This window comes from Mercenaria mercenaria, chromosome 9, assembly GCF_021730395.1.
Source record: "Mercenaria mercenaria strain notata chromosome 9, MADL_Memer_1, whole genome shotgun sequence".
In the NCBI taxonomy this organism is placed as follows: domain Eukaryota; kingdom Metazoa; phylum Mollusca; class Bivalvia; order Venerida; family Veneridae; genus Mercenaria; species Mercenaria mercenaria.
The window spans coordinates 22,531,666-22,558,813 of record NC_069369.1 but is presented as its reverse complement, the minus strand read 5'-3'; the positions used below and the strand labels follow the sequence as shown (position 1 = coordinate 22,558,813).

The 27,148-nt window shown below is 34.8% G+C and overlaps 1 protein-coding gene across 1 annotated transcript in view; it reads left to right on the top strand.

Moving 5' to 3' along the window:
- Positions 1-292: 292 nt before the first annotated feature.
- The window catches only part of LOC123546033 (dysferlin-like), a 121,674-nt gene continuing 94,818 nt past the window's right edge, over positions 293-27,148 (top strand). The window contains exons 1-8 of the mRNA XM_053550454.1: positions 293-529; positions 2,920-2,975; positions 14,331-14,422; positions 21,478-21,586; positions 22,504-22,779; positions 24,153-24,398; positions 25,199-25,345; positions 27,051-27,097. Of these exons, the coding sequence (XP_053406429.1) occupies positions 436-529; positions 2,920-2,975; positions 14,331-14,422; positions 21,478-21,586; positions 22,504-22,779; positions 24,153-24,398; positions 25,199-25,345; positions 27,051-27,097 (1,067 nt within the window). The 5' untranslated portion in view covers positions 293-435. The remainder of the gene's footprint in view (positions 530-2,919; positions 2,976-14,330; positions 14,423-21,477; positions 21,587-22,503; positions 22,780-24,152; positions 24,399-25,198; positions 25,346-27,050; positions 27,098-27,148) is intronic.

Here is a 27,148-nt window from a genome sequence, read left to right as displayed (position 1 = left end):
ACCTTTGCGAAAAAGTAAAAGAGAACCATTTAAATTGTTAAAGTGCGGTGTTTAGTTTTGCAATTTGAAAAATGTTAGATGAAAGATGAATGTTAGATGAAAAATTCATAAACTACTTTCCTTATTATAATTCGCCGACCATCATTTTTAAAGATATTTCTTGTTTTGGATTCTTTTTTCGAAGCAGGGGAGCAAACACCTTACTCCTCATTATGAGCGAAATAAAGGTAAACGGATTGATCTCCCTTCGCTCACCTGTTCGCATATTTGAGATTTACCCACAATTCATCTAGCCGGTACTATACATCGGCTGTCAGTCACACCCACTCTAACAGGATGCTCGCAGTGTTATGAGGAAGAAAAATCGTCGAATTTCTATCGGAAAAGTGAATTGATTGAAATGGATTTGTAAGGAAATCACAAGAACTTGCAAAAATGTCACTAAAGGTAGAAGTTATCGAGGCGTCAAACGTTCCGAATTTGGAAAGTTTTGGAGAAAGTGATCCATACACTACAATTACTTATCAAGGTAAACCGTTACTATAAATAGATGCAATATACATGTATAAGGTGTGTATTGCATTTTTGCTTCTTATGAAGGCATTTGGATAAAAATAAATCAGTTAAGAAAAGTGAATTATAAACGTACAAAATAGCTCAAACTTGACCAAGGAAAATTAAAACTTGGGTCGAACTTGGTGTGTTAATTATTCAGAATATCCCAAGTTTTAAAACAAATTTTGCAGCTTTTTTCTTTTCCTTGATCAAGTTTGAGCTATTTTTTATGTTTATAATTCATTTTTCTAAATTAATTTTATTTTATCCTTATATATATTATTCAGGAAATTGTTTGATTTCAATAAATGCATACAGTATATTAAATATGCATTTATTGAAATCAAACAATTTCCTTAGTAATATATAGAAAAATGTAGGGAATAAATGGGCAATTTATAATACATTTTATGATAAGAAATTAGCAGATTTAATAAATGATTCAAGAAAATTGCAAAGTGCACATTACAAAATATTATATATTGGAAAAAATATTTGAATGTCCATTTTAATAAACAAACCTGATGGTAATTTAATTTTACAGCTGTCTTCTATCATGGTTATTTTGTAAACCAATCCTACAATAATAGAAGGCCAAGAGAATTGGAATTTTGCTATAAAAATAACTATAGTATAAAATACGTTATTAAGTATGCTAGATTTAATCGCATTAATGATATAATTTCACAAATATGTGCTTTCATAATGGTCCTGTTGTTAAACAAGGTCTGTCTTAATCAAACGAGGGCCAGTACATTTGTTACAGACCGTGTTTATGATTTACAGTTTTACAAATAGATATTTATGTACTTGAGTTTTATTACACTAAGGGTCATTATAGCTTTGTTTAAAATGTGGCTGCCACATTTTTTGTTAGAAACATAAAATACATTATTTTCTTGTTAAATCCTATTTTTGATTATTTTTTGATGATATATTTGCCATATGTTTGAATATTTGATTATTGTGGTACATGTAGAAAGTATATTTATACTGAATCCATTTCTTTGATTACCTCCCTTTATTGCTCCTATATTAATTAATATGTAATGTTGAGAGTAGAGTTTTTCTAAACATATAATCATACAAATTCTCCTTATGGACATCTTTTAACTTAACATGAATGGAACTGGCTAAAAAAGTTTTTTATTTTAAATTGAAGTTAACATTAGAACACGAGTTTTTGTTTCAAAACTTATCTTAAAAGGTGCAAACTGCAGAAGGAAAAAATATATTCAAGTCAGGAATCAAAGCCTGGGTGCTTCAGCAATATAAACTTTCCTACTTCCTTGACCAATACACCCCAGAAGAATTGTACTAACCAACCATTAAATATAAAGCTTTAAAATTAAGGCAGTTTCTCTCCAGTACCCCCCCACCCTCCCCACAAACAAAAACCTTTTTAAGAAATATAGTAATAATTTCTTGATACCTGAAAGTAACTAAATTTCTCCTTTTTTTTGTCATGATTTTATCCGGCAACCAATTCCTTCAAAGGCCTTATATGGAATGGTAAAACCTTATCATTTGCCAGAAAATAATTTTCTGCCTGACATTTTGCAATGACCTCTGTAAAATTATATATTGCATGTGCATAGCAGCTATATTTCAAATGATACTGAATAGGGGAACCTTCCCCTCATCCGTGTACTTACCAATATACACATTTCCAACATCTCGACATTTTGCATTTTGATTAGTACGTAGTTCCAATTATGTGAAATCAAAACAATGTTGAAGTCTGGGCTTCCATGCTTTTGTCGTCTAGCTACGTGTCTGCTTTGTGGGAGTTCAAGGTTGTATTTGCCCACATGAACCCTTAGCCACTATTGATTTAAATAATGTGCATGCTGTTAAAATAATGCACAAACACTGCACAGGAAAGACTGTAATTGCTGAAATGACGTATATTTTGCAAACATGTTGTGATCTAATTTGCTGTACCAGACAGGATTATTTCTGTACATATTCTGTGATTCGATATACAATGTAATACAATGCATTAATCGGTGAAAAATTAGTGTTTTCTGTATTCACTACTCTCTAAGAAGGAGTATGAGTCTCCCAGCAAAATCTATGGCATACATATAGATCTTAAGCTCAGGTTTGGGGTCAAGAGCAGCTTTGTAAAGATTATATTTTGCCAGGTATTTCTGGAACTGCAGAGGCATGTATTCTGTCTTCAAACATTCCTTAGAAGTCCTGCATGAGTTATAAGATCAAGTTACCTTGTGACAAAGAAGAAGTTGACATTACCAAGTCGGCAAAAACCCACTGAAATTGTTTTTCAAGGAATTATTGCATTACAATATCATTACTGTTTCTAAATTATTTTTTACAAATATTTCAATTTTCTTGTTTCAGGAGTGTCCAAAAAGACCAAAGTTATAAAATCAGACCTAAATCCAAAGTGGAATGAGGTATCTATAGTCATTATCATCCTTCATTATTTGTTTTCACTTTAAAGCGACACACCTCCATTGTTATGTAAAATTTTTCAAATTAAAAAAATAATCTTTTATTTGTTTACATAGTTAATGTAATATTGAAATCCAGGTTCAGTGAGTTGTATGTGGTATGCAGTATTTATTCATAGAAACACCAGTCTTTCATATCCCTAGTAGAAAAACTACCCTCTTACTACATATATGAGCCGTGCCATGGGAAACCCAACATAGTGGCTTTGCGGACTGTGCATGGATCCAGACCAGCCTGCAGTTCGCTAACTGTTTCTCTAATTGCAATAGGCATTGATAGCGAACAGCATGGATCCTGACCAGACTGCGCAGATGCGCAGGCTGGTCTGGATCCATGCTGGTTGCAAAGCCACTATGTTGGTTTTCCCATGGCGCGGCTTAGTCATATGTATATTTGCGGCACAGCAAAAATTGATTATAACACCAGATTTTACTTATACAATTTTTAACATAGTTCAAATGAAATTGATTTATGGTCTTTGGGATTTTACTGATGTTGCATAGATACACTTTAAAAGTTTAATAATGTATGAGATAGCTGCTTTAAATAAAGGACTGATTTGTGGGTTAATTGATTTCACTTTGACATGATTAAATAGTGAAGACAGTTGAATGTTTGTATGTGACCAGGTTTAATGTTAAGTCTTTTCATACTATCTGATGTCTTCAGCCCACTCAAACTGGTTATCTCGAAACATCATTATTTACCTACAACAAGTTTGATAGGATATCTCTTGTCAAATTTTTGTGGATGGCTGGCATTTTTTATTAATAACAGTATAACTTTTCCCCATGTGCTAACATAAATAATTATGTCTCCCACCATACAGTGGTGTGGGAGACATATTGATTTACTCCAGTCTATCGTGTGTCTGTGTGTGTGTCTGTCACAAAGCTTGTCCGCACTCTAAGTCGAACATTTCTCATCCGATTTTCACCAAACTTAAACAAAATGTGTTTGACCATAAGACCTCAACCAAGTTCGATAACTAGCTAAATCGGCCAAGACACTTCGGAATTATGGCCCTTGACAATAATTTATGAATCACCTAGATGCATAAATATGCTGAAGTCTTCATTCTCAAACATGCACCAAAAGCCATTCATCTTGTCCGCACTCCAAGTCGAACATTTCTCATCCGATTTTCACCAAACTTAAACAAAATGTGTTTGACCATAAGACCTCAACCAAGTTTGATAACTAGCTAAATCGGCCAAGACACTTTGAAATTATGGCCCTTGACAATAATTTATGAATCACCTAGATGCATAGATATGCTGAAGTCTTCATTCTCAAACATGCACCAAAAACCATTCATCTTGTCCGCACTCTAAGTCGAACATTTTTCATTCGATTTTCACCAAACTTAAACAAAATGTGTTTGATCATAAGACCTCAATCAAGTTCGATAACTAGCTAAATCGGCCAAGACACTTCGGAATTATGGCCCTTGACAATAATTTATGAATCACCTAGATGCATAAATATGCTGAAGTCTTCATTCTCAAACATGCATCAAAAACCATTCATCTTGTCCGCACTCTAAGTCGAACATTTCTCATCCGATCTTCACCAAACTTGAACAAAATGTGTTTGACCATAAGACCTCAATCAAGTTCGATAACTAGCTAAATCGGCCAAAACACTTCGGAATTATGGCCCTTGACAATAATTTATGAATCACCTAGATGCATAAAAATGCTGAAGTCTTCATTCTCAAACATGCACCAAAAACCATTCATCTTGTCTGCGCTCTAAGTCAAACATTTCGTATCTGATCTTCACCAAACTCGAACAAAATGTGTTTGCAAATAAGACCTTGGCCAAGTTAGATAACTAGCCAAATCGATTAAGACACTTTGGAATTATGGCCCTTGACAATAACTAATGAATCACCTAGACTCATAAAAATGCTGTTCAAAGTCTTCATTCTCAAACATGCACCAAAAACCATTCATCTTGTCCGCACTCCAAGTCAACATTTTTTATCCGATCTTCACCAAACTTAAACAAAATGTGTATGACCATAACTCCTCTCCCAGGTTCGATAACTAGCAAAATTGGCATAGGCACTTCAGAATTATGGCCCTTGAATTACTGAAAATCAGGCATTTTACTCTTCAAAGGTATATTTGTTGTGACTAAACGGTATAAAAACACTGACTTAGTGTTTAGATGATTAGGCAGTTGTGGGAGACATGCGCTTTTCTCAAAAGTAGCCCTAGTGATAGACAAATATACTTAGAACTACAGGCCTGAGAGTCAAAATAAGTACATTTTAAGACTAGTTTGAGCAATTAACCATCAGATGCTGAGATTTACAATCTGAGTTAAGATTTCTGACAGTAACTATACATGGCTCTATGACTATATGTTACTGTATATATGATTGTAACTATACATGGCTCTATGACTATATTTGACTGTAACTATACATGGCTCTATGACTATATTTGACTGTAACTATACATGGCTCTATGACTATATTTGACTGTAACTATACATGGCTCTGTGACTATATTTGACTGTAACTATACATGGCTCTATGACTATAATTATGTGACTGTAACTACATGTATACATGGCTGTATGACTATACATGACTGTATATGTGACTGTAGCTATACATGACTCTATGACTATAAATACATGACTGTATATGCGACTAACTGTGCATGGCTCTATGACTATGCATAGTATGCATGACTATATATGCGACTAACTATACATGGTTCTATGACTATATATACATGACTGTATAAGTGGCTAACTATGCATGGCTCTATGACTGTGCATGACTACATATGTGACCAACTATGCAAGGTTCTGTGAATGTACATAACTGTATATGAGACTAACTTTACATGGTTCTAAGAATGTACATAACTGTATATGTGACTAAATGTGCATGGCTCTATGACTATACATGACTACATATGTAACTAACTATACATGGTTCTATGAATGTACATGACTATAAATGACTGACTGTATATAGCTCTGTGAATGTACATGGCTGTATGTCATATGTGACTAATTATATATGGCTCTGTGAATGTACATGACTGTATATGGTATGTGACTAACTATATATGGCTCTGTGAATGTACATGACTGTATATCATATGTGACTAACTATATATGGCTCTGTGAATGTACATGACTTTTTATCATATGTGACTAACTATATATGGCTCTGTGAATGTACATGACTGTATGTCATATGTGACTAACTATATATGGCTCTGTGAATGTACATGACTGTATATCATATGTGACTAACTATATATGGCTCTGTGAATGTACATGACTGCATATCATATGTGACTAACTATATATGGCTCTGTGAATGTACATGACTTTTTATCATATGTGACTAACTATATATGGCTCTGTGAATGTACATGACTGTATATGGTATGTGACTAACTATATATAGCTCTGTGAATGTACATGACTCTATATGGTATGTGACTAACTATACATGGCTCTGTGAATGTACATGACTGTATATCATATGTGACTAACTACACATGGCTCTGTGAATGTACATGACTGTATATGGTATGTGACTAACTATATATGGCTCTGTGAATGTTCATGACTGTATATTATATGTGACTAACTATATATGGTTTTGTGAATGTACATGACTGTATATGTGACTAACTATACATGGCTCTTTGAATGTGATTGTTTGACTAAAACTGACTGATGATACAGGATGTATAATTATGTGACAGTATGACATACATGGCTGTGATTTTGGGTGACTGTAATAATTAGCTGTACTTGACTGTATATATAACTGTACATGACAATATCTCATAACAGCCGTATGGCTGATCATAAGGTACATATAGGTATAAAAAATGGTTACAAACAGACAATAGTGATTTTTACTAGTGTTACATTACTGATATATGATATGTTAATACTGAAACATATGGTTATAGATAAACAGTGATTATAGTGTACTATGAAACAGGTGTGCCATATAATGTCAGAGTAATCTTAAGTGGTTAGTAATGTATAAAACATTGACTGTTACTACACCCACATATAAACATTAGCTTTTCTGTACAGGTAATCAATACCTTGCATTCCTTATTAATTCAAACTCCACCAATTTAAAACTGAATGCTTTTGTAAAGATTGTATTTTTTGTTTCAGACAAGTGCAAATAGGATTACACGTTAATTAGGTTATTTATAGAAAATCGATAATCAGTAGTTACATGGAAACTCCTTCAGATTTCCCCAGGCTTTGATAATATCAGAAACTCATGAATGTCAATTAACACTAATTAGTGCAAATTAAGTGGGATCTTTAATTCATAGATAATATGATTTCTTCTGACAAAGCGCAAATATTATCAACGGCTTCCCAGGCTAATATCTCTGTTACTGTCAAAGCTTTTGACTTGAAACGTAAAATAGTTATTTACTATCAAAGTCTACCAAGAGAAACAATCCCCATAACTCTGATCTGGTTTTTGACAGAGTTATGCCCCGTTTTAAGGATAACATGGTGTAATAGGCCTCAATTTCACCAAAAGTGTACATACAACTTGATAATTCCAAGCTTTAAGAATGTCAAACTATAGAAATAAGGTGCATATTGACAAGTTATATAGTGACAGAAGTTCTCAAAAATTTCCTTTAAATAACCTCCCCTGATAATTTTTTTTCACGAGTTATCTCCCCTAAAAACTAGAAAAATATGATTTTGTCCTTTTCCCTTCAGGGAATTTTAGATTTCTTTTTGATATTTGTATCAGAATCATATAATGCAGCTTTCTACCGCAAAATTTTCTCGAAACTCGAAGTTCAAATTCTCGTAATCAAAGAAATTATATATTTCCCATAGGCATCAATGTTAACTTCAATACCGATTATCTCCCCAAAAAATGATAAAATTTGAAAAATCTCTCGTTGAAAAGTTTTTAATTTTACATGTCTTTAAAGTGACCAAATTTCATTTAAATATTACCATCCAGTTACAAGATGCGAAATATGGCTATTACACAATGTTATCCTTAACTTGGAATCTTTTGGTTAAAGTTTTATAAAGTTTTTACTGGCAAATCTCTAATACAGAGTCAAGCACTGAGAAAAGTCGAGCGTGCTGTCTTAGTAACAGACAGCTATTCCTACGTAGAATTTTAGGTTAATTTTGATGCAGTTTCACTATTTATCTGTTATTGCAGAAGAGATCTGGTTCAGACTAATAATAATTGTTCTGCATTAACGTCCACATCAGTTAACACAAGGGCCATAACTCTTGCACCAGATAAATATGCCCCCTTTTTACTTTGAGTTGTTATTACTGTACTGTACTGATTCAGACTTAAAATAGTTCATCCACATTATCATCTTCATCATATGACACAAGGTCCATAACTCTGGTACAAATATTTCATGAATTTTGTCCCCCGATGATTTTACTTAGAATTTCAGTTTAATTTTGATGCATTTTCACCATACGTCTGTTGTTACTAAATTGATCTGAAACAAACTTAATTGGTTGTTCCAAATTATCTCAAATGTCATATGACACAAGGTCCTTAACTGTGGCATCAGTATGATATGAGTTTAAATTGCACCCTTTTTACTTAGCATTTCAGGTTCAAGTTGTGGTGCACTTTTGCTCTATTTTAAACTATTGTCCAATATCTTCATCCACATTGGAGTCATTAAACACTGCATTGACAGCTTCAGTTTCCTCAGATGTGCTGAGTTTCACTATCCAGCATCGCAATAGTCGAGTGCGCTGTCTCCTGTGACAGCTCATGTAATGATCTGATGTAGTGAATTGATACAATTTCTATACTCTATAGATATATGTCTAATACTATATGTGATCATTTTAACATCATTTCTACGATGGCTGGTTTTTGCCATGTCATTGGTGCTCCCACCAGACTGACAGCAATGCAGCATGATAGTATCATTGTTGTTGTGATGACTCCAGCAATACAGTGCAAGGACATGCAGTGTTTTTTTCCAGGCCAAATTTGGGGGCCGAAATTGGTCTCTGATCCCATTGCAAATAGTAATTAACTATGTTTTTTTTCCCACTTTCAAAGCTAGAATTCCCAAAATAACTTAACTTTATGACCATTTTTAGCTCGACTATTCATAGAATAGTAGAGCTATTGGACTCGCCCATGCGTCGGCGTCCGTGTCCACGTCCGCGTCCCGATTTGGTTAAGTTTTTGTATGTAAGCTGGTATCTCAGCAACCACTTGTGGGAATGGATTGAAACTTCACACACTTATTCACTGTGATAAACTGACCTACATTGCACAAGTTCCATAACTCTGTTGTGCTTTTTTACAAAATTATGCCCCTTTTTCGACTTAGAAATTTTTGTTTAAGGTTTTGTATGTAAGCTGGTATCTCAGTACTTACTAATTGGAATGGATTGAAACTTCACACACTTGTTCACTGTCATGATCTGACATGCAAAAAGCAGGTCCCATAACTTTTTTTCAAAATTATGCCCCTTTTTCGACTTAGAAATTTTTGGTTAAGGTTTTGTATGTAAGCTGGTATCTCAGTAACCACTTGTGGGAATGGATTGAAACTTCACACACTTATTCACTGTGATAAACTGACTTAAATTGCACAGGTTCCATAACTCTATTTTGCTTTTTTACAAAATTATGCCCCTTTTTCTACTTAGAATTTTTGGTTAAGGTTTTGTATGTAAGCTGGTATCTCAGTACTCACTAATTGGAATGGATTGAAACTTCACACACTTGTTCACTGTCATGATCTGACTTGCAATGCAAAGGGTCAATAACTCAACTTCACATTTTACAAAATTATGCCCCTTTTTCGACTTAGGAGTTTTTGGTTAAATTCCTATTATGTAAGCTGGTATCTTAGTACCCACTAATGGGAATGGATTGAAACTTCAGAAGTTTTTGGTTAAATTCCTATTATGTAAGCTGGTATCTTAGTACCCACTAATGGGAATGGATTGAAACTTCACACACTTGTCCACTGTCATGAGCTGATAAGCACTATGCAGGTTCCATAACCCTATTCTGCTTTTTTACTAGATTATGTCCCTTTTTCGACTCGTATTCATTCAATCAACAAGGCTGTTGAATAAGTCGAGCGTTGCTGTCCTCCGACAGCTCTTGTTTTCTTAACTGTAACAAATCGATAAAGTAAATATGACTTTTATAATAATTCCTAAAATTGTTAAGGCCCGGCCCACTCCCCCCTGATTTCCTAAATCTGTGGGGAAAAAAAGCTCTGGCATGACAAAAGGTAGGGTGACAACACAACATAACAAAAATTACTTATCATGCTTTAGTGTTGTCATTCTGGAGGGGGTGGGTGGGTACCAGTAATACAATACAACTTGGCAGAAACCAGCCACCATAATCTACAGAACACATGTAGAGAGGTTTTTGCCTGTTTGAAATGGAATTAGACAAATGGAATAGAAAGCAATGTAAAAGTGCCTTCATTATCAGTCTGATGCGAAACTACTGTAACTTTATATAAATAAAGAACAAGATATACAATAGTTGCCTGCTCAGCCCTCGACTTTATACAAGATACTTAATAAATGTCTAGGCTTCAGATAAATTTATCAGGGTGATAAGTGGTTTCACAAGAATTCTATTGTTATCAGAGGCCTCTGGCATCTGAACCTTTTCAATTCAAATGAGCCGCATCATGAGAAAACCAACATAGTGCGATTGCGACCAGCATGGATCCAGACCAGCCTGCGCATCCGCGCAATCTGGTCAGGATCCATGCTGTTTGCTTTCAAACCCTATTGTTATTAGAGAAAACGTTAGCGAACAGCATGGATCATGACCAGACTACGTGGATGCGCACGTTGGTCTGGATCTGTGCTGGTTGCAAATGCACTGTGTTGGTTTTCTCATGGTGCGGCTCAAATTTGTTCCTGACAATGTCTCTTGTTCTTTCCATCATTACAGTTAGTTCCATTAAAATTTCCATGATCATTGATTTTAAGGTAGTTTTGAAGGCAGATTTGGTTTTCTCAATCGATCAGCATTTTACTATTATATATTCATCTCAGAGCTGCTGAGGTTCAAAAAGTGGCCAGAAAATACTTCTTAAAAATGAATGAAGAAAGTCTAAAAACAACAATAAAAATCCATATAAATTTTTGTTTTTGCTGGATATTGCTGACAAAAATGGTCTTAAATCTCAAGAATTTTATGGGAGTCATAATTATTTAGGAATTTTTATGTTGCCTTAAGGGATAAAAAAACTGTCAGTTTCAGTAAAATTTGTGTTATGAACTTGTATGTAAACTTGTGTATCAGTTACAATTACTTGCATGAATGCACTTTGATATGCAATACTTTTCATGCAATATAATTTATTATTTCATGCTATTAAATGCGGGTAGATAATATTTCATAGACTGTCAACCTGCATGAAGAAGAAATAGAAATATACATGTAATGATAAATGGTTGAAACGTAAATAAACTAAAAAGAAATACACCTGGTTAGCACCATTGCAATCCCTCATAAATAAAAAAAAAATAAAAATAGAAGTGAAAGAGATACCATCCTTAAGTATGAAACCCGTTGTTTTGGAAAAAACAAGGTCATAAGTGAAACAATAAAAATAATATATCATTGATAAATGCTCCTCCTCTTTTTGCAAAATGTAATGTCCCCAGAGGAATTAACTTTGAAAATATTTGGTATGTGATTTATAACTGTGACAAAATCTTGAAATGTGCAAAAGCACCTTAAAGTGGTCACATTTGTGAATTATTGCAGTCATTCTTAATTCTTATTTAACGCATAAGTTTAATTTAATGAATAAAAAGTTTTAATATAAGTTGCACTTTAACAAATACCCAAGTAAGTAAAAGTAAGGGAAGAGATTTGAAAGGGATTAAAATTCTCCCCATTCATACTTGGCAAAAATATTTTTCGATTTCCTTCATTGATTCATCATGGTAATATAAACGACCTTCGGGTATTTATGTTAAGTCGTCAATAAGAAATTGCTGATCATTCAAGTTGTCAGCGTCTGTCATAAAGTGTATACGCATGATGTAAATCGTGTGATATTACACATACACGAAATGTAATGGGTGATCATTAAAGTAAAATGAGTTATAAGTTATAACCTAGCCAAAAGTTTACGGTTGCCAACACTATTAAATAAATACTTGTCAATGAATGTTTTTGCTCTGAAAAGTGTAAATGCATATCCATAATTTATCAAATCTGACCCCAAAACTGACTTCTGTCTAGAAGTCACTGAATCACTTTTTATACATGTTGAAAAATTTCTGAATCATTTTGCATGTTTAAGCTATTAAGAAAACTGCAATACTTGCTTTGGTCTGACATAGAAATGCAGCACTATAAAGATCATATTATATTTTGGCATCTTAAGTCAAAAGTTTGATGCCCGACTAAGGATCTGATAGAGGAGAATGTGATAATTGAGCCGCGCCATGAGAAAGCCAACATAGTGGCTTTGCGACCAGCATGGATCCAGACGGATGCACTGTCTGGTCAGGATCCATGCTGTTCGCTAACGGTTTCTCTAATTGCAATAGCCTTTGAAAGCGAACAGCATGGATCCTTACCAGACTGCGCGGAAGTGCAGGCTGGTCTAGATCCATGCTGGTTGCAAAGCCACTATATTGGTTTTCTCATGGCGCGGCTCATAATATATTGATGTGGAGAACTTGTCAGTTGCTTGCAAAGAGACTGGTGAAGTTACCTTACTGCTGATATGTAACTGTTGAAAATTGTGTTAAAACCCCTATCATTAAGCACACAATTTGAACTTACTTAAGTATTTAATTTGCATACCCACATGATAAAATATTTTAAAGTTTATCACTGAGGTCCATCATTGACATGATAATCATTTATGCTATTTATATTTGACAATGAAGAATGCAAACGAAACAGGATTTAAGTACTATAGGATGTAATTCATTCAGTCCCACCAAGTGGATGTAACTGTGCTATATTTCATAGAAGAACAGTTTTATGTCTGTCTTGACAATCCCTTAGCAAATACATCCTTTTCAGTTAGTCTATATCTCTTAGGAGGTCTTTTTACAAAATCAGTTACATTTTACGTCTTCTAACTCACTGACAAAACATTTTTAGCTCATCTGATTTTTTGAAAAAAAATGATGAGTTATTGTCATCACTTGAGCGGTTGTCGGCGTCGGCGTCGGCGTTGCCTGGTTAAGTTTTATGTTTAGGTCAGCTTTTCTCCTAAACTATCAAAGCTATTGCTTTGAAACTTGGAATACTTGTTCACTTTCATAAGATGACCCTGTATAGCAAGAAACATAACTCCATCTTGCTTTTTGCAAGATTTATGGCCCCTTTTGTACTTAGAAAATATCAGATTTCTTGGTTAAGTTTTATGTTTAGGTCAACTTTTCTCCTAAACTATCAAAGCTATTGCTTTGAAACTTGGAATACTTGTTCACCATCATAAGCAGACCCTGTACATCAAGAAACATAACTCCATCTTGCTTTTTGCAAGAATTATTGCCCCTTTTGGACTTAGAAAATCAGTTTTCTTGGTTAAGTTTTATGTTTAGGTCAGCTTTTATCCTAAACTATCAAAGCTATTCCTTTAAAACTTGCAACACTTGTTCACCATCATAAGCTGACCCTGTACAGCAAGAAACATAACTCCATCCTGCTTTTTGCAAGATTTATGGCCCCTTTTGGACTTAGAAAATATCAGATTTCTTGGTTAAGTTTTATGTTTAGGTCAACTTTTTCACTTAAACTATCAAAGCTATTGCTTTAGAACTTGCAACTCTTGTTCACCATCATAAGCTGACCCTGTACAGCAAGCAACATAACTCCATCCTGCTTTTTGCAATAATTATTGCCCCTTTTGGACTTAGAAAAATCATTTTCTTGGTTGAATATTATGTTTAAGTCAACTTTTCTCATAAACTATCAAAGCTATTGCTTTAAAACTTGCAACGTTTTTCACCATCATAAGTGGACACTGTACATCAAGAAACATAACTCTATCCTGCTTTTTGCAAGACTGATGGCCCTTTTTAGACTTAGAAAATCATGGGTAGGACAATATTTCTATTATACAAAAAAAATCAGATGAGCGTCAGCACCCGCAAGGCGGTGCTCTTGTTGTTCTTCGACTTAATTCCCCGTTTATAAATACCGTTTTTGCTGTCTCCTGCTGATTCTACTTTTCAAAATTTGGTTAGTGTTGTTCGGGAAAAAAATTCACTTACTTGTCTAGATAAATCAGCGTGTTTAATTTCAGGCATTGGACTTCGACCTTGCGGGTGTGGCTATCAGTGGAAATGACCAACTGGAGGTGACTGTCAAAGACTGGGAAAGAGTTGGTAGAAACAGGTACAGTTATCTTTATGCATTTGAATTCTTTTGCTGGTAGAGTTCAAGGGCGAGGGCACAAGACTACAAATCTAGAGATCAGTTGCCGATCCTCCCTTCAACAAGGCAAATGACTGTAAGTCACAGAAAAAGACATCAGTGCATCTTAAGTCATGTGTTCCATACTTATGAAGAAGTTGTCATTGTAATCAGTGTGAAAAGACATCCTAGGGCATCTTAAGTCTTGTGTTCCATTCTTATGACGAAGTTGTCATTGTAATCAGTGTGAAAAGACATCAGTGCATCTTAAGTCATGTGTTCCATTGTTATGACAAAGTTGTCATTGTAATCAGTGCGTGTTAAAGGTGGTCAATCACATTTAAACAACATTTAATGACATTTTTTACTTTTTGTATATTCTGGTAGAGAATTATTTAAGGAACAAAAAGACCGATTACATAGAGTTAGATTCCTATTTGAAATGTATATTTTATTATTTTTAGCTCATCTGATTTTTTGAAAAAAAATGATGAGTTATTGTCATCACTTGAGCGGTTGTCGGCGTCGGCGTCGGCGTCTGCGTCGGCGTTGCCTGGTTAAGTTTTATGTTAAGGTCAACTTTTCTCCTAAACTATCAAAGCTATTGCTTTGAAACTTGGAATACTTGTTCACCATCATAAGCTGACCCTGTATAGCAAGAAACATAACTCCATCTTGCTTTTTGCAAGATTTATGGCCCCTTTTGTACTTAGAAAATATCAGATTTCTTGGTTAAGTTTTATGTTTAGGTCAACTTTTCTCCTAAACTATCAAAGCTATTGCTTTGAAACTTGGAATACTTGTTCACCATCATAAGCAGACCCTGTACGTCAAGAATCATAACTCCATCTTGCTTTTTGCAAGATTTATTGCCCCTTTTGGACTTAGAAAATCAGTTTTCTTGGTTAAGTTTTATGTTTAGGTCAGCTTTTATCCTAAACTATCAAAGCTATTGCTTTAAAACTTGCAACACTTGTTTACCATCATAAGTTGACCCTGTATAGCAAGAAACATAACTCCGTCCTGCTTTTTGCAAGATTTATGGCCCCTTTTGGACTTAGAAAATATCAGATTTCTTGGTTAAGTTTTATGTTTAGGTCAACTTTTTCTCTTAAACTATCAAAGCTATTGCTTTGAAACTTGCAACACTTGTTCACCATCATAAGCTGACCCTGTACAGCAAGCAACATAACTCCATCCTGCTTTTTGCAATAATTATTGCCCCTTTTGGACTTAGAAAATCATTTTCTTGGTTGAGTATTATGTTTAAGTCAACTTTTATCATAAACTATTAAAGCTATTGCTTTAAAACTTGCAACAGTTTTTCACCATCATAAGTGGACACTGTACATCAAGAAACATAACTCTATCCTGCTTTTTGCAAGAATGATGGCCCTTTTTAGACTTAGAAAATCATGGGTAGGACAATATTTCTATTACACAAAAAAAATCAGATGAGCGTCAGCACCGGCAAGGCGGTGCTCTTGTTATAAAATTTTGTAATTACTCCCCTTTAATATGAAAGTATATAAAAAGCTGGGTATTTCTTTTTATTTCGATACAATGTCTAGTTTTACATTTGCATTTGATAGACATATCAACTATTGAACAATCTGAACCAAAATGCAAGTTTAAAAGCTGTGTGTAGCTTCTGAATTCATTTATTTCCAATCTATCTTGGTTGCGCAACCAAGATAGGCAAAGGGAGGTAATAATAATTTTTCAAACTTGCGTTTCTAATGAATTCCATCTAAATACATAATTTTTAATGCAAATATTTTACAAATATATTACAATATGTCTAATATTTATACATTTCCTTAGGCAAAGTATGTTTATCAAATTTATACTTATGATAAAATAACTCTATCTTGGTTGGGCAACCAGGACAGGAAAATGAATTTTTAAAAATACCTCCAGTGAAAATCTAATTTGTATTAAGTGTTAAGTGAACATAAATGAGTGTAAATGATCAGATGCTAAAGTTTCGAACAAATCCGTTACATGGCCAAAATCTGATTATCCACCTTTAATACTGCCTGGCTAGTATACTGTAATGAAAGTTATAGTGCAGAACCGCTATCTTACTTTCTTGCTTGTAAAATTTGATTTGTCTGGCTTTTATCTTTCAGGCGCACTTCGTATGTTTACATTTTTTTTAAACAAAAAAATGCATCTTACTGAAATTGTTTATTCAGGATTTTATTTAGTATGTTACGATGGGCACCTAGAAACAATCAGCAAATTGTTCATGTAAATATACAAGTATAGTACAGGAACAACCACAGTAAACAAAGGACACTTTTAACTAATTGATTAAGTCAGTTTCAGTATCATAGTTGATTGACGTTTGGTGTCAGTGTATAGTAACCTTATAGCCGTTTGTCAGCTCACTTCACTCAAAATGTCCAAGTCTGACCCTTCGTTGGTCTTTAAAGTACAACTTGACCTTTAAATACATGTATTGTTTGCAAACAATCCGTTCAGGACAGCTTGATAATTTCTTTTTTTTTTTTTTCATCTTCATTTACACACAGTGGTCATTTACCATTCAGCATTGCTGAATTACTTGAAATTCGTGTCTGAATTCTGTTCTTGCCATATAAATATATACTTTCTAAGATGGAACACATACATGTATATACCAGTGGCCTTTAAAGTGTTGTATTTAGCCCTTAGCCTGCTGGCGGCAGATGATTCTGCCTTTGCGACCAGTGCAGACCAAGATCAGCCTGCACATCCGTGCAGTCTGATCATGGTCTGCACTGTTTGCTATTCAGTCAGTAAATTTTCAGTGCAAACCCCTTTGAATAATAAATGGTATGGTCCAAATTGAAAGATGGACCAGTCCATTATAGAAATACAGCAGGGTAAGGGTTAGTTATCTTTGGTTAGGATATCACCTAACTACCTGTCTTACACTGAGCTTTAGGAGTTGAAATCAGAACTGAAGGTTATGAAATTGAATTTGGAGACCAGTCTCAAAACTAATTTTAAAGCATTTGATTGGTTGTTTTTAGCACAGATTTGAAAATTGACCAATGGCAAGGCTGTAATCTGAGACTGGTCTCTAAGCAATGTTTGTAAAAATCCTTCCTGTACTTTGACTCAGTTTTGTTATAGACAAGAAGTTAAACAAATCATTAGTCCTCCACCTCTGGTTCATGTGGGGAAGTTGGCAGTTACTTGCGGAGAACAGGTTTGTACTGGTACAGAATCCAGGAACACTGGTTAGGTTAACTGCCCGCCGTTACATGACTGAAATACTGTTGAAAAACGGCGTTAAACCCAAAACAAACAAACAGACAGATAAATTTGTCTCTTATGATAGTCATGGAAATACCATTTGTATTTTGTTTGACCCTAAAAATCAACAAAAAGTCATTTGATTTCCTAAAAAAGGCTTTGATTGCCTATAGTGAGCAGATGACCTGTAATTATTTGACATCAGGATCAAGCTCTAAGAACAATGTTACAGTGACCTGGGGACTGAAAATGGTGCTGGACCAATAACTGGAAATCACTTGAGTCCTTGACTGTCAAATTTTGTGGATGATCCCCTGTGACCTTGAGATTAAAACTGAATTCCAATCAACAAGTGGAAAACAATTAGGCTTAAGGTCATCACACCTTATAGCATTTATGGTCAGTAACTAAGATTACCAATAGGTAATTTTGGGGCATTTAAAATTTGTTTCACAAACGTGTGATTGCCTGTTGAATTTAGGCTTTTGAAGTACTCTGCTAGCTTTACATAATGATAGATAAAGACAACAGGAAAAATGAAAGGCCTTATAGCAAAGTTTTTCAATTTTCCAACAATGTTGGTACTTAACATATACTTCCCTCAATTAATTACTGTATAAAATGTCAACATTATAATTGACATGTTTATAAGGATTTTAACTAGAAGTTTAGATAGAAGTTTTCTATCTATAATTTTGATAAAATTATTTCCGTTTTACTTCCTTTTTGACATTTTTCACCTCCAAGCTTATATGAAGGGAGTTAATTTTAATATGAAACTTGATGAAAGCATAAAAGTGAGTCATTATTTAAAGTGCAAGAACAGTAACTATGTTTTGAATAGTTATAAAGTTATTTCCCCTTTTCTTCCTCTAAACAGTTTTCAGATGTGAGCAGATTAACCCTAATCATTCTGGACACGATTGATTCTGCCTTTGCGACCGGTGTAGATCATGATCAGCCTGCACATTAGCAGTCTGATCATGATCTGCACTGTTCACATTCAGTCAGTATCTTTTTGGTGAGCACCCCTTTTAACAGTTAATGGTACTGTCCAAATTGAAAGATGGAAAAGTTCATTATAGAAATTTAGCAGGGTATTTTTAGGGTTAAAATTTGAATATACCTCTGACAATACACAAACCGTGCTATGGAGCTAGAATTTTTACCTCGGCTATAGCAAGAATAGGTAGAGCTAAATTAAATGCTCACACCCATATGTTGTCTGGGGCAGTATATTCTGAAGAAGCTGTCCAACTGTCTTTGGGAATGTAAATGATTTTACCCATAGGCATTCCACACATTTGTTTGGTCAATGATGATGCTATATATTATAAAATAGATCTATATTCAGTCCAGGACCCAAAAATAAATCCAGCATCCATTTACTATATATTGTATTGTAATTATAGTGCTGGATTTATTTTTGGGTCCTGGACTGAATATTGATGTATTTTGTCATATATATAGCATTATCATTGACCAAACAAATGTGCCAAATGCCTATTATTTTACCTAGATACTTGTAAGATTTATCGTTAAACCTAATGAAACCCATCAGAGTTAAACAAAAGTAAAATCTATGCCCTCTATAACCTGAATGCAAGAGAAATAATGTTGCCTGTCAGAAATGACGCATATACTTTTTTTGTGAAAAGTTAGTTCTTTTCAGAACCATTTGACATTTGCACACCAGATAATTAGGAGTGAAATTATTCACAATTATTTATAGAGAAATAGGCAATTTCTAGAATAATAATTGTTTTCTCAAAATTAGTGTGGTATTAGGTGATTAAATTAATACTAGATGTATACCATTATCTATATTTCTTAACTTGATGGTGTTTAATAAAGCATAACATACCTTTGTTCTTACTTTATTACCAGGCATGTCAGTATTCTGGATTTTTTTCCATCAAAGAGAATCTGGAATTTATGTCCAAGCACTTGAGAAATACAGATTAACTGTAGGTCATATTTGATACCATGAAATCATACAGATACTATACAGAAAATATAGCAAATATTCAGTTGAGATTAATTTAGTCCATCATAACCAGAAAAAAGTCACTTATCTTAGCTCATTTTGACCAAGGGTTCAGGGTAATCTATAATAACTATAGGTGGATGCTTTGGCATCGTTTGCCAGTCTTTTATTTGCCACAATTTTACTTAAACGTCATCTCCTCTGCAACTACTGAACAGAACTTGCATACATAGCATTCTGGCATGCACCTATACTAATTTGCAAAATGGTTTTGTTTGACTGCATTAGGAGCTGCCAGAGCTAAAAGTTACAAAATATAAGAAACACTTTACTTTGTTTGTACAATCTTAGTAGTTTATCGTGTAGAATTAAAATTACTTTTGAACAATTTTAAGTCAAAAGGTCAAGGTCAGGTACGTGAGCAAATGTCATTGATGTTTTGTTTTACCTGTTGGTGACAGGCAGGGAATGGGAGTCTTTTTTAAGTAAATGGGATTTAATTCAATTCTATATTTATCTCATCCTGGCCATACCTGGAGATGGGATGATCCACAAAATATTTGTATGAATAAATCTTACAAGGTACATTGTGTATACTCCCACACTTTATCAAAATATTTACACATCTATATGTTTTTATAAATGATTCATGCTTTAACATGATATATCACACAGCTGAGCAAGTTTGACAAGATCGTTTATGAATATGCATTTTACATGCATTATAATTAAACCTCCTTTATACCAGTAGATTTACAGCCAAATAAAATGTTATTGTAAATATAGAACTCGAACTTGAAATAACACAAATATTGGTAACTTTCCAGATCTTATATAGTATACAATCAATCATTTATGCAAAAGGTGATATTACATGGTATAGAAAAAAAGTGTAAATATTTTTGTTACAGTTTTATTCTAGAAAAATGTGTTTGCATTACATGACACATACACAAATATATGTTTGCAATATAATATTACACAATGTGTTTATGTTTATTGTGTGGGCATTTATGGCCAACATGCCTGAATGGTTAGTAAGAATGTATAGGTGCCCTGGGGAATATGGTAGTAATAAGGTTAACACAGTTGTCCCCCTTGTTAGCCTTCAAACAGGTGTACCGGCTTTAATATTATAGATACATTGATATTTAAGAGAATATCAAAGTCCAAAATTTCAAAGCCTTTCTTCTATGCCAATTGAAATGAGGTGGTATTTAGATGTAGCCTTTATACAGTAAATAATAAAAATATGTACATATATCAAAAAATCTTTTTTTTAACAATTTAAGTTATTAGATGCAACAGTTGGTTTAGACTGAAAATTTCCATATACCCAAGATGTGTAATAGATAAGCAATTCATGTAGGGCTCATAATGGCTTTTTGTTAGTCAGCATTATTTATCATCTATCTATATCTTGATGTCAAAGGATTCAGTCAATGTCTCTTCCCAATTTCTGTCAAGTATGAAGGTCATGTAGTTCCCAGTCCTGTAGTGATAAATATACTTAACCCTTATTATGCTGGACACGATTGATTCTGCCTTTGCGACCAGTGCAGATCATGATCAGCCTGCACATCCATGCAGTCTGATCATGATCTGTGGTGTTCACTATTCGGTCAGTATCTTTTTGATATGCACCCCTTTTAACAGTTAATGGTACTGTCCAAACTTAAAACTGGACAAGTTCATTATAGAAAGTTAGCATGGTAATGGTTAATCTGAATTGTAAGATGTCTAGAAGCTGCTATTTAGCAATATTATATTGCGATAATTATTATCATATTGTAATATTTTTCAGATTGCTTGGTACAGCTAAAGTTCCCCTGGCTGACCTTTGTAGGGGAGGACCCCAGAACAAAGATGTGGACACAATATTGATGGACGGAAATGGGCAACCATTGCCTCAGGTTGGTTCAGGTCTTGCTTTCCAGTGACTAGCTTATGACTTGTCCTCCTCTGACAAAAATTAAGACAATTCTAACAAGCATTTTTTTAACAATAATAATTCATTCAAAGCCATAATATAAACTGTATTGAAACCTCACACTTTTTATGCCCCCGAAGGGAGGCATATTAGTTTTCAACTGTCCATCCATTCGTTTGTTCGTCACAACGTTGAGTACATGACCCCTACTGACTTTGGGGTCACCAGGTCAAAGGTCAAGGTCACAGGGGCCAATGTGAACTTGTTCGTTAGTTTGTTCCTCACAACGTTTATTCGTCACAACATTAACTTTTTGCATGAAGGCGCTTTACTTGCGAACCACTGCACCCAGGACCTTCAAACTTCACATGCTGATAGTACTTATTGAGTACAAGACCCCTACTGACTTTGGGGTAACCAGGTCAAAAGTCAATGTCACAGGGGCCAATGTTAACTTTTTGCATGAAGGCAATTTACCCACGAACCACTGCACCCAGGACCTTCAAACTTCATATGCTGATAGTACTTATTAAGTACACGAGCACTACTGACTTTGGGGTCACCAGGTCAAAGGTCAAGGTCACAGGGGCCAATGTAAACTTTTTGCATGAAGGCACTTTACTCGCGGACCACTGCGACCAGGACCTTCCTACTTCACATGCAGATAGTACTTATTTAGTACACGACCACTATTGACTTTGGGGCCACCAGGTCAAAGGTCAAGGTCACCAGGTCAAAGGTCAAGGCACTGTGGCGGGCATTTGTCACCATTAGTGACAGCTGTTGTTAATTATAAAAAGTTAAAAACATTGACAAAAGTCAGGTAGATACCTTAAATGTTAACAATGAGGCACTGCACAATCAAGGCGAGATAAATGTGTATTTTGTGGTGTATTACAGACAAAGATCAGAATGAAAGTGAGCTATAACCCTCCCCCTGGGGCAACCCCACCTGCTCCTGCACCAGGGGCTGGTGGAGCAGCAACAGGACAGGAAGTCTCCATGGGAGATGCCGGGGAGGAGGAAGAGGAAGAAGAAGAAGAGGAGGTGGATGCAGGACCACCGGAAATTGATCCGGCTACAGGTTTACCGAAGCCACGCCCTAAAAAGAAAAAGAAAAAATTGGGCAAAAGAAGATTCAGAGGGAAACTGTCAAATAAGCCTCAGGACTTCCAGGTAAACAAACAGGTTTTACTGTTTGGCTAACACGCTAGATTTTCCAAATTTTACCGACTGATTATATAATTTTATGACTAGAAAATACCTAGAACTCACTGTATATTGTAGATTCGTTAATATTCACAATTTCTATAATTTAGCTTATATTCACAAATAATCCCACTTCTAAAGTCAAAGTATTCGTGACTTGAAATTCAGCATAACTACAAAGGCTCGTGTCTCCTGAATTCTAAATTCTTAAGAAAAGACTAGTAATCATGAATTGTCTAAAGAAGACTTACACAAAAGTATTGTTCCTTTCTTATCTACTGGCACGCGAGTAGTCCCTGGACAGCAGTAGTCCCCGGACAACCGCCCGCAACGCTCCATTTTCGCGATTCGTCTACATATTTTTGTGCCTAATCATACAGACGCTTGTTTTTGAGAAGTTTATAAAGTTCATTTTTTCACAGGTAATCATTTGAGTATAATTATTGTGGACATCCTACCCAAAGGTTACTTGTTTACATTTTCACTGGCGGGGCTTCCGTTTTTAATGCGCATGCACAAGAGAGGCCCCTATGGAGGGTTTTAAAATTAAGGCTACATGTCTTTACTTCACAACTAGCAGACCATATATACACTTTCAACAAGAAAAGTTATTTTCTTTGTGACAATAATACTAATTTGCCAAAATATTAAAGAGGTGTTATAGCACTATATTGTCCAGATATCTATAACTTAAGCATAATTATTCTATTTTCTGTTGTCGCAATTTCCGTGTGGCTGGGACAAATAAATATGACGCAAACTTGTGATCTTTTAACAGTGATATAAAATATCATTTGTCTTTTTCATAATTCCACCTCATATGGGCAGTTCCCGATAAATATATTCATGAAAAATTGGTGTCCGGGTATTACTATTGAACATGTTAAAATTTGACGTTCTACAGACCCCTTTTCGTGCCTCGCTAATCCCCCGCGAACGTGACGTCATTTCACAGGAAAACCCCTAAACTGGTAATACCGGAGCTAAGGTTTTGTATAAATGTAAATTGTTTTTATTCTTGATATTGGTTAAGCTTTTGAGGACGAAATATATGCGATTTCTGTCCGGGGACTACTCGCGTGCCAGTACAGATACTGAAGAATGAAATTCATTTAGTAATGCTTCATATGTAGACTCTGCTTGTTGGTTAGTTGAAATAAATTCTATGTTGTTAAAATAGGCCTGACCCTTTCATATGAGTTTTAACTGAATAAAGTCAGTTCTGTGCTAGCAGAAGTTGTCATTAAGGTCTGTTCATGACAGATGACTGTTTTAATTTTCATGTTATTTGTAGGAAAAAAACACTTTCATTTTTTAACAGTTGCACAAAACTTTTGCAGATTCGAATAAAAGTTATCGAAGGACGTCAGATTGAGGGATCAAATATACAGCCAGTTTGCAAAGTGACCTGCTTCAACCAAGTGAAACAAACACGTGTGAAGAAATCCACAAATTCTCCATTCTGGAACGAAACATTCTTTTTCAATTTTCATGCTTCGCCTGCAGAACTGTTTGATGAACTGTTAGAGTTTACTGTATTTAATTCCAGGAAGCTTAGATCTGATGCCATGATAGGATCATTTAAGGTAATCCTTCAGATGGAACAGTCTTGCATTTTGGTATCAGTTACTGATTATTGTGATTAGAAAATAATTGCTATTGTATTAGTGCTTCATTATTCCGTGTTAGGAGTGTCAGTAATAACTTAATGGCTCTCTGTCCAGCTTGCCATCTAGGCAGATACTATCACCTGGAAATGTAGGTAGAGGCAAACGTCTGGCTTAGAATCATTTGCCCTGCACTGCTGTAGTTTTAAAACTCATTTTGGAAACTTTTTCATGTTAGGTAGCTATCAAGCTGGCTAGAAGGTCGGAGATTCTAGCCCATGTTTAACATAATGTCCTCAGGAGCATCTGGGGTCTTTCTTTACCGAGCTTTACGAGCTGGTGTCTTCTTTCATTTACCTTGTATCGTCCTTCACCTACCTGGTGTCTTTCTTCACCCACCTGGTGTCTTGGTTTAAACTAATTTATTTTTGGCTTGATTGTGATGAAAACTTTAAGCTTGTTTGAACCACTCTCGAGTTCGCTTCCTGGACAAACCAGTACTGGTGTCATTTGAGAAGGCATTATAGGGCTTGATCTCACAAGCCCTGGTTTGAGCAGTTGACACCTTAACCACTAGACCACCACCCCTGGTGTCTTCCTTCATCGACATGGTGACCTTTTACACCATTACAGCTGAGAAGGTGCTTTATCATTTAAACTGTCTTTTAGTATAATTTACAACTTGCCAACAACAAAAATGTCCTCAACAGCCAAAAAAATTTCTTTGTGGTGAATTTTTCTGTTACATAAGGGGTATGGTAATGTTTTCTGAATTTCAGATGGATATTGGTATGGTATGGGAGCAAGGAAATCATGCCTTTGTAAATAAATGGTTGCTACTTGGTGACCCGGAGGACAGTATGGCAGGTGCCAAGGGATATCTCAAATTCTGTGCAATAGTCTTGGGTCCAGGTGATACCCCTCCGGTAGGTCTCAACAAAAATGTTTTTTGATATAATATTTTTTGATGTAAAACTTAAATAAATAAAGATGCATTGCTTTCAGTTATACCAGGATAATGTTGTTTTATTGTAACATTACTGTAAACTCAGAATTATTAGTGAGACTTCAGTTTCAGTTTTTTGCTTTTAGAGTGATCTCTTTCCATTGCAAATTAAAAATGTTCTTTTATACATTTGTCTTCAGTTTTTGTTACATTTTTACTTAAGTGGTGTGTAGTCAAATGTTTTAGTAGCATAAAAAAGTCCTTATACAAGAAAATTGTGAAATGAAGGTCACACAAAATTTCTCAGTCCACAGTAATTGTAAGCTTATCTGAAATGGTGGAATACATGACTGTAGTTCTTCAGAGATATTGATATTTCGGTCTTGTCGTTGCATGTGTGATGAATAAACAGAAACATCTGTTTTTTTACTATGTAAATATGCATGCTATACTTGATTTAAGTTTGTTTGCATCTTTATAATGACAGACATATCATTTTATTATAATTTATTATGCTCGCTGTGCTGCTTGGAAAAACAGGCTGTATTATGTGATGGTCAGCTATTTGTCCATCCATCTGTCACTCTTTCCATCTGTCTGTCCATGATTATATGTGTTCGTAGCACCACTTTAAAATTGTTCCAGATATTGACTTTTCGGTCTTGTCGTTGCATGTGTGATGAATAAACAGAAACATCTGTTTTTTTACTATGTAAATATGCATGCTATACTTGATTTAAGTTTGTTTGCATCTTTATATTGACAGACATATCATTTTATTATAATTTATTATGCTCGCTGTGCTGCTTGGAAAAACAGGCTGTATTATGTGATGGTCAGCTATTTGTCCATCCATCTGTCACTCTTTCCATCTGTCTGTCCATGATTATATGTGTTCGTAGCACCACTTTAAAATTGTTCCAGATATTGACTTAAACTTGACATATAGGTATATGGCAGTGAAATGATGTGCAGACGGCAAAAAAAAAATGGGTTGGTAGGTCAAGGTCACAAATTAAGATCAGTATGAAATCTGTCTGTTATATTTGGTGTCAAGAACATAATAATTACTCACGAGATTTACTTTAAACTTGGCATATAGGTAGGTGGTAATAAGATGATGTACAGGGTATATAAACCAGGTCAGTAGGTTAAGGTCATGAATTGAACTCAGTGGTCAAATCTGTCTGTCATATTATGCGTCTGGATCATATCTTAGTTACCATTCAAGGTATTGATATCAAATTTGGCATATAGGTAGGTGTCTATGTGACAAGAGTGCAGAGTGCATTAACTGGGTCAGTAGGTCAAAAGATAAGGTCACATATTGATCTCACAGGTCAAATCTGTCAGTCATTTTTCCTGTCAATAGCAGAAATAAATAGCTATTTAAGGTATTGACTTGAAATTTGGAATATACGAGAGGTGGTGATGGGACAGTGTGCAGAGTGTAACACACCACATTTCTTCTTCCCGTTCCCTTCCTTTCCCCTCTCCATATGCATAGTATGTTTGTTGTGCAGGAAAGTTTAGTCCAGATAGAATTAATAACAGTCACAATGATAAAGCCAGGGTTCCTTTTGTGTCATACTTCCAAAAACTAAATTTATGAAAAAAATATTGAAAATTGTCCTGTTTTCTAACTAGCATATAACTGTGTATTTCTCTTGTTTTTCTTTTTTCAGTCCATGAAAGCCCACACTACGTCTGATGATTCGGAGGATATTGAGAGGTACATTTTGTTCCTATATATACTTTGAATGTGGTCTGCTCTTTTGTATGA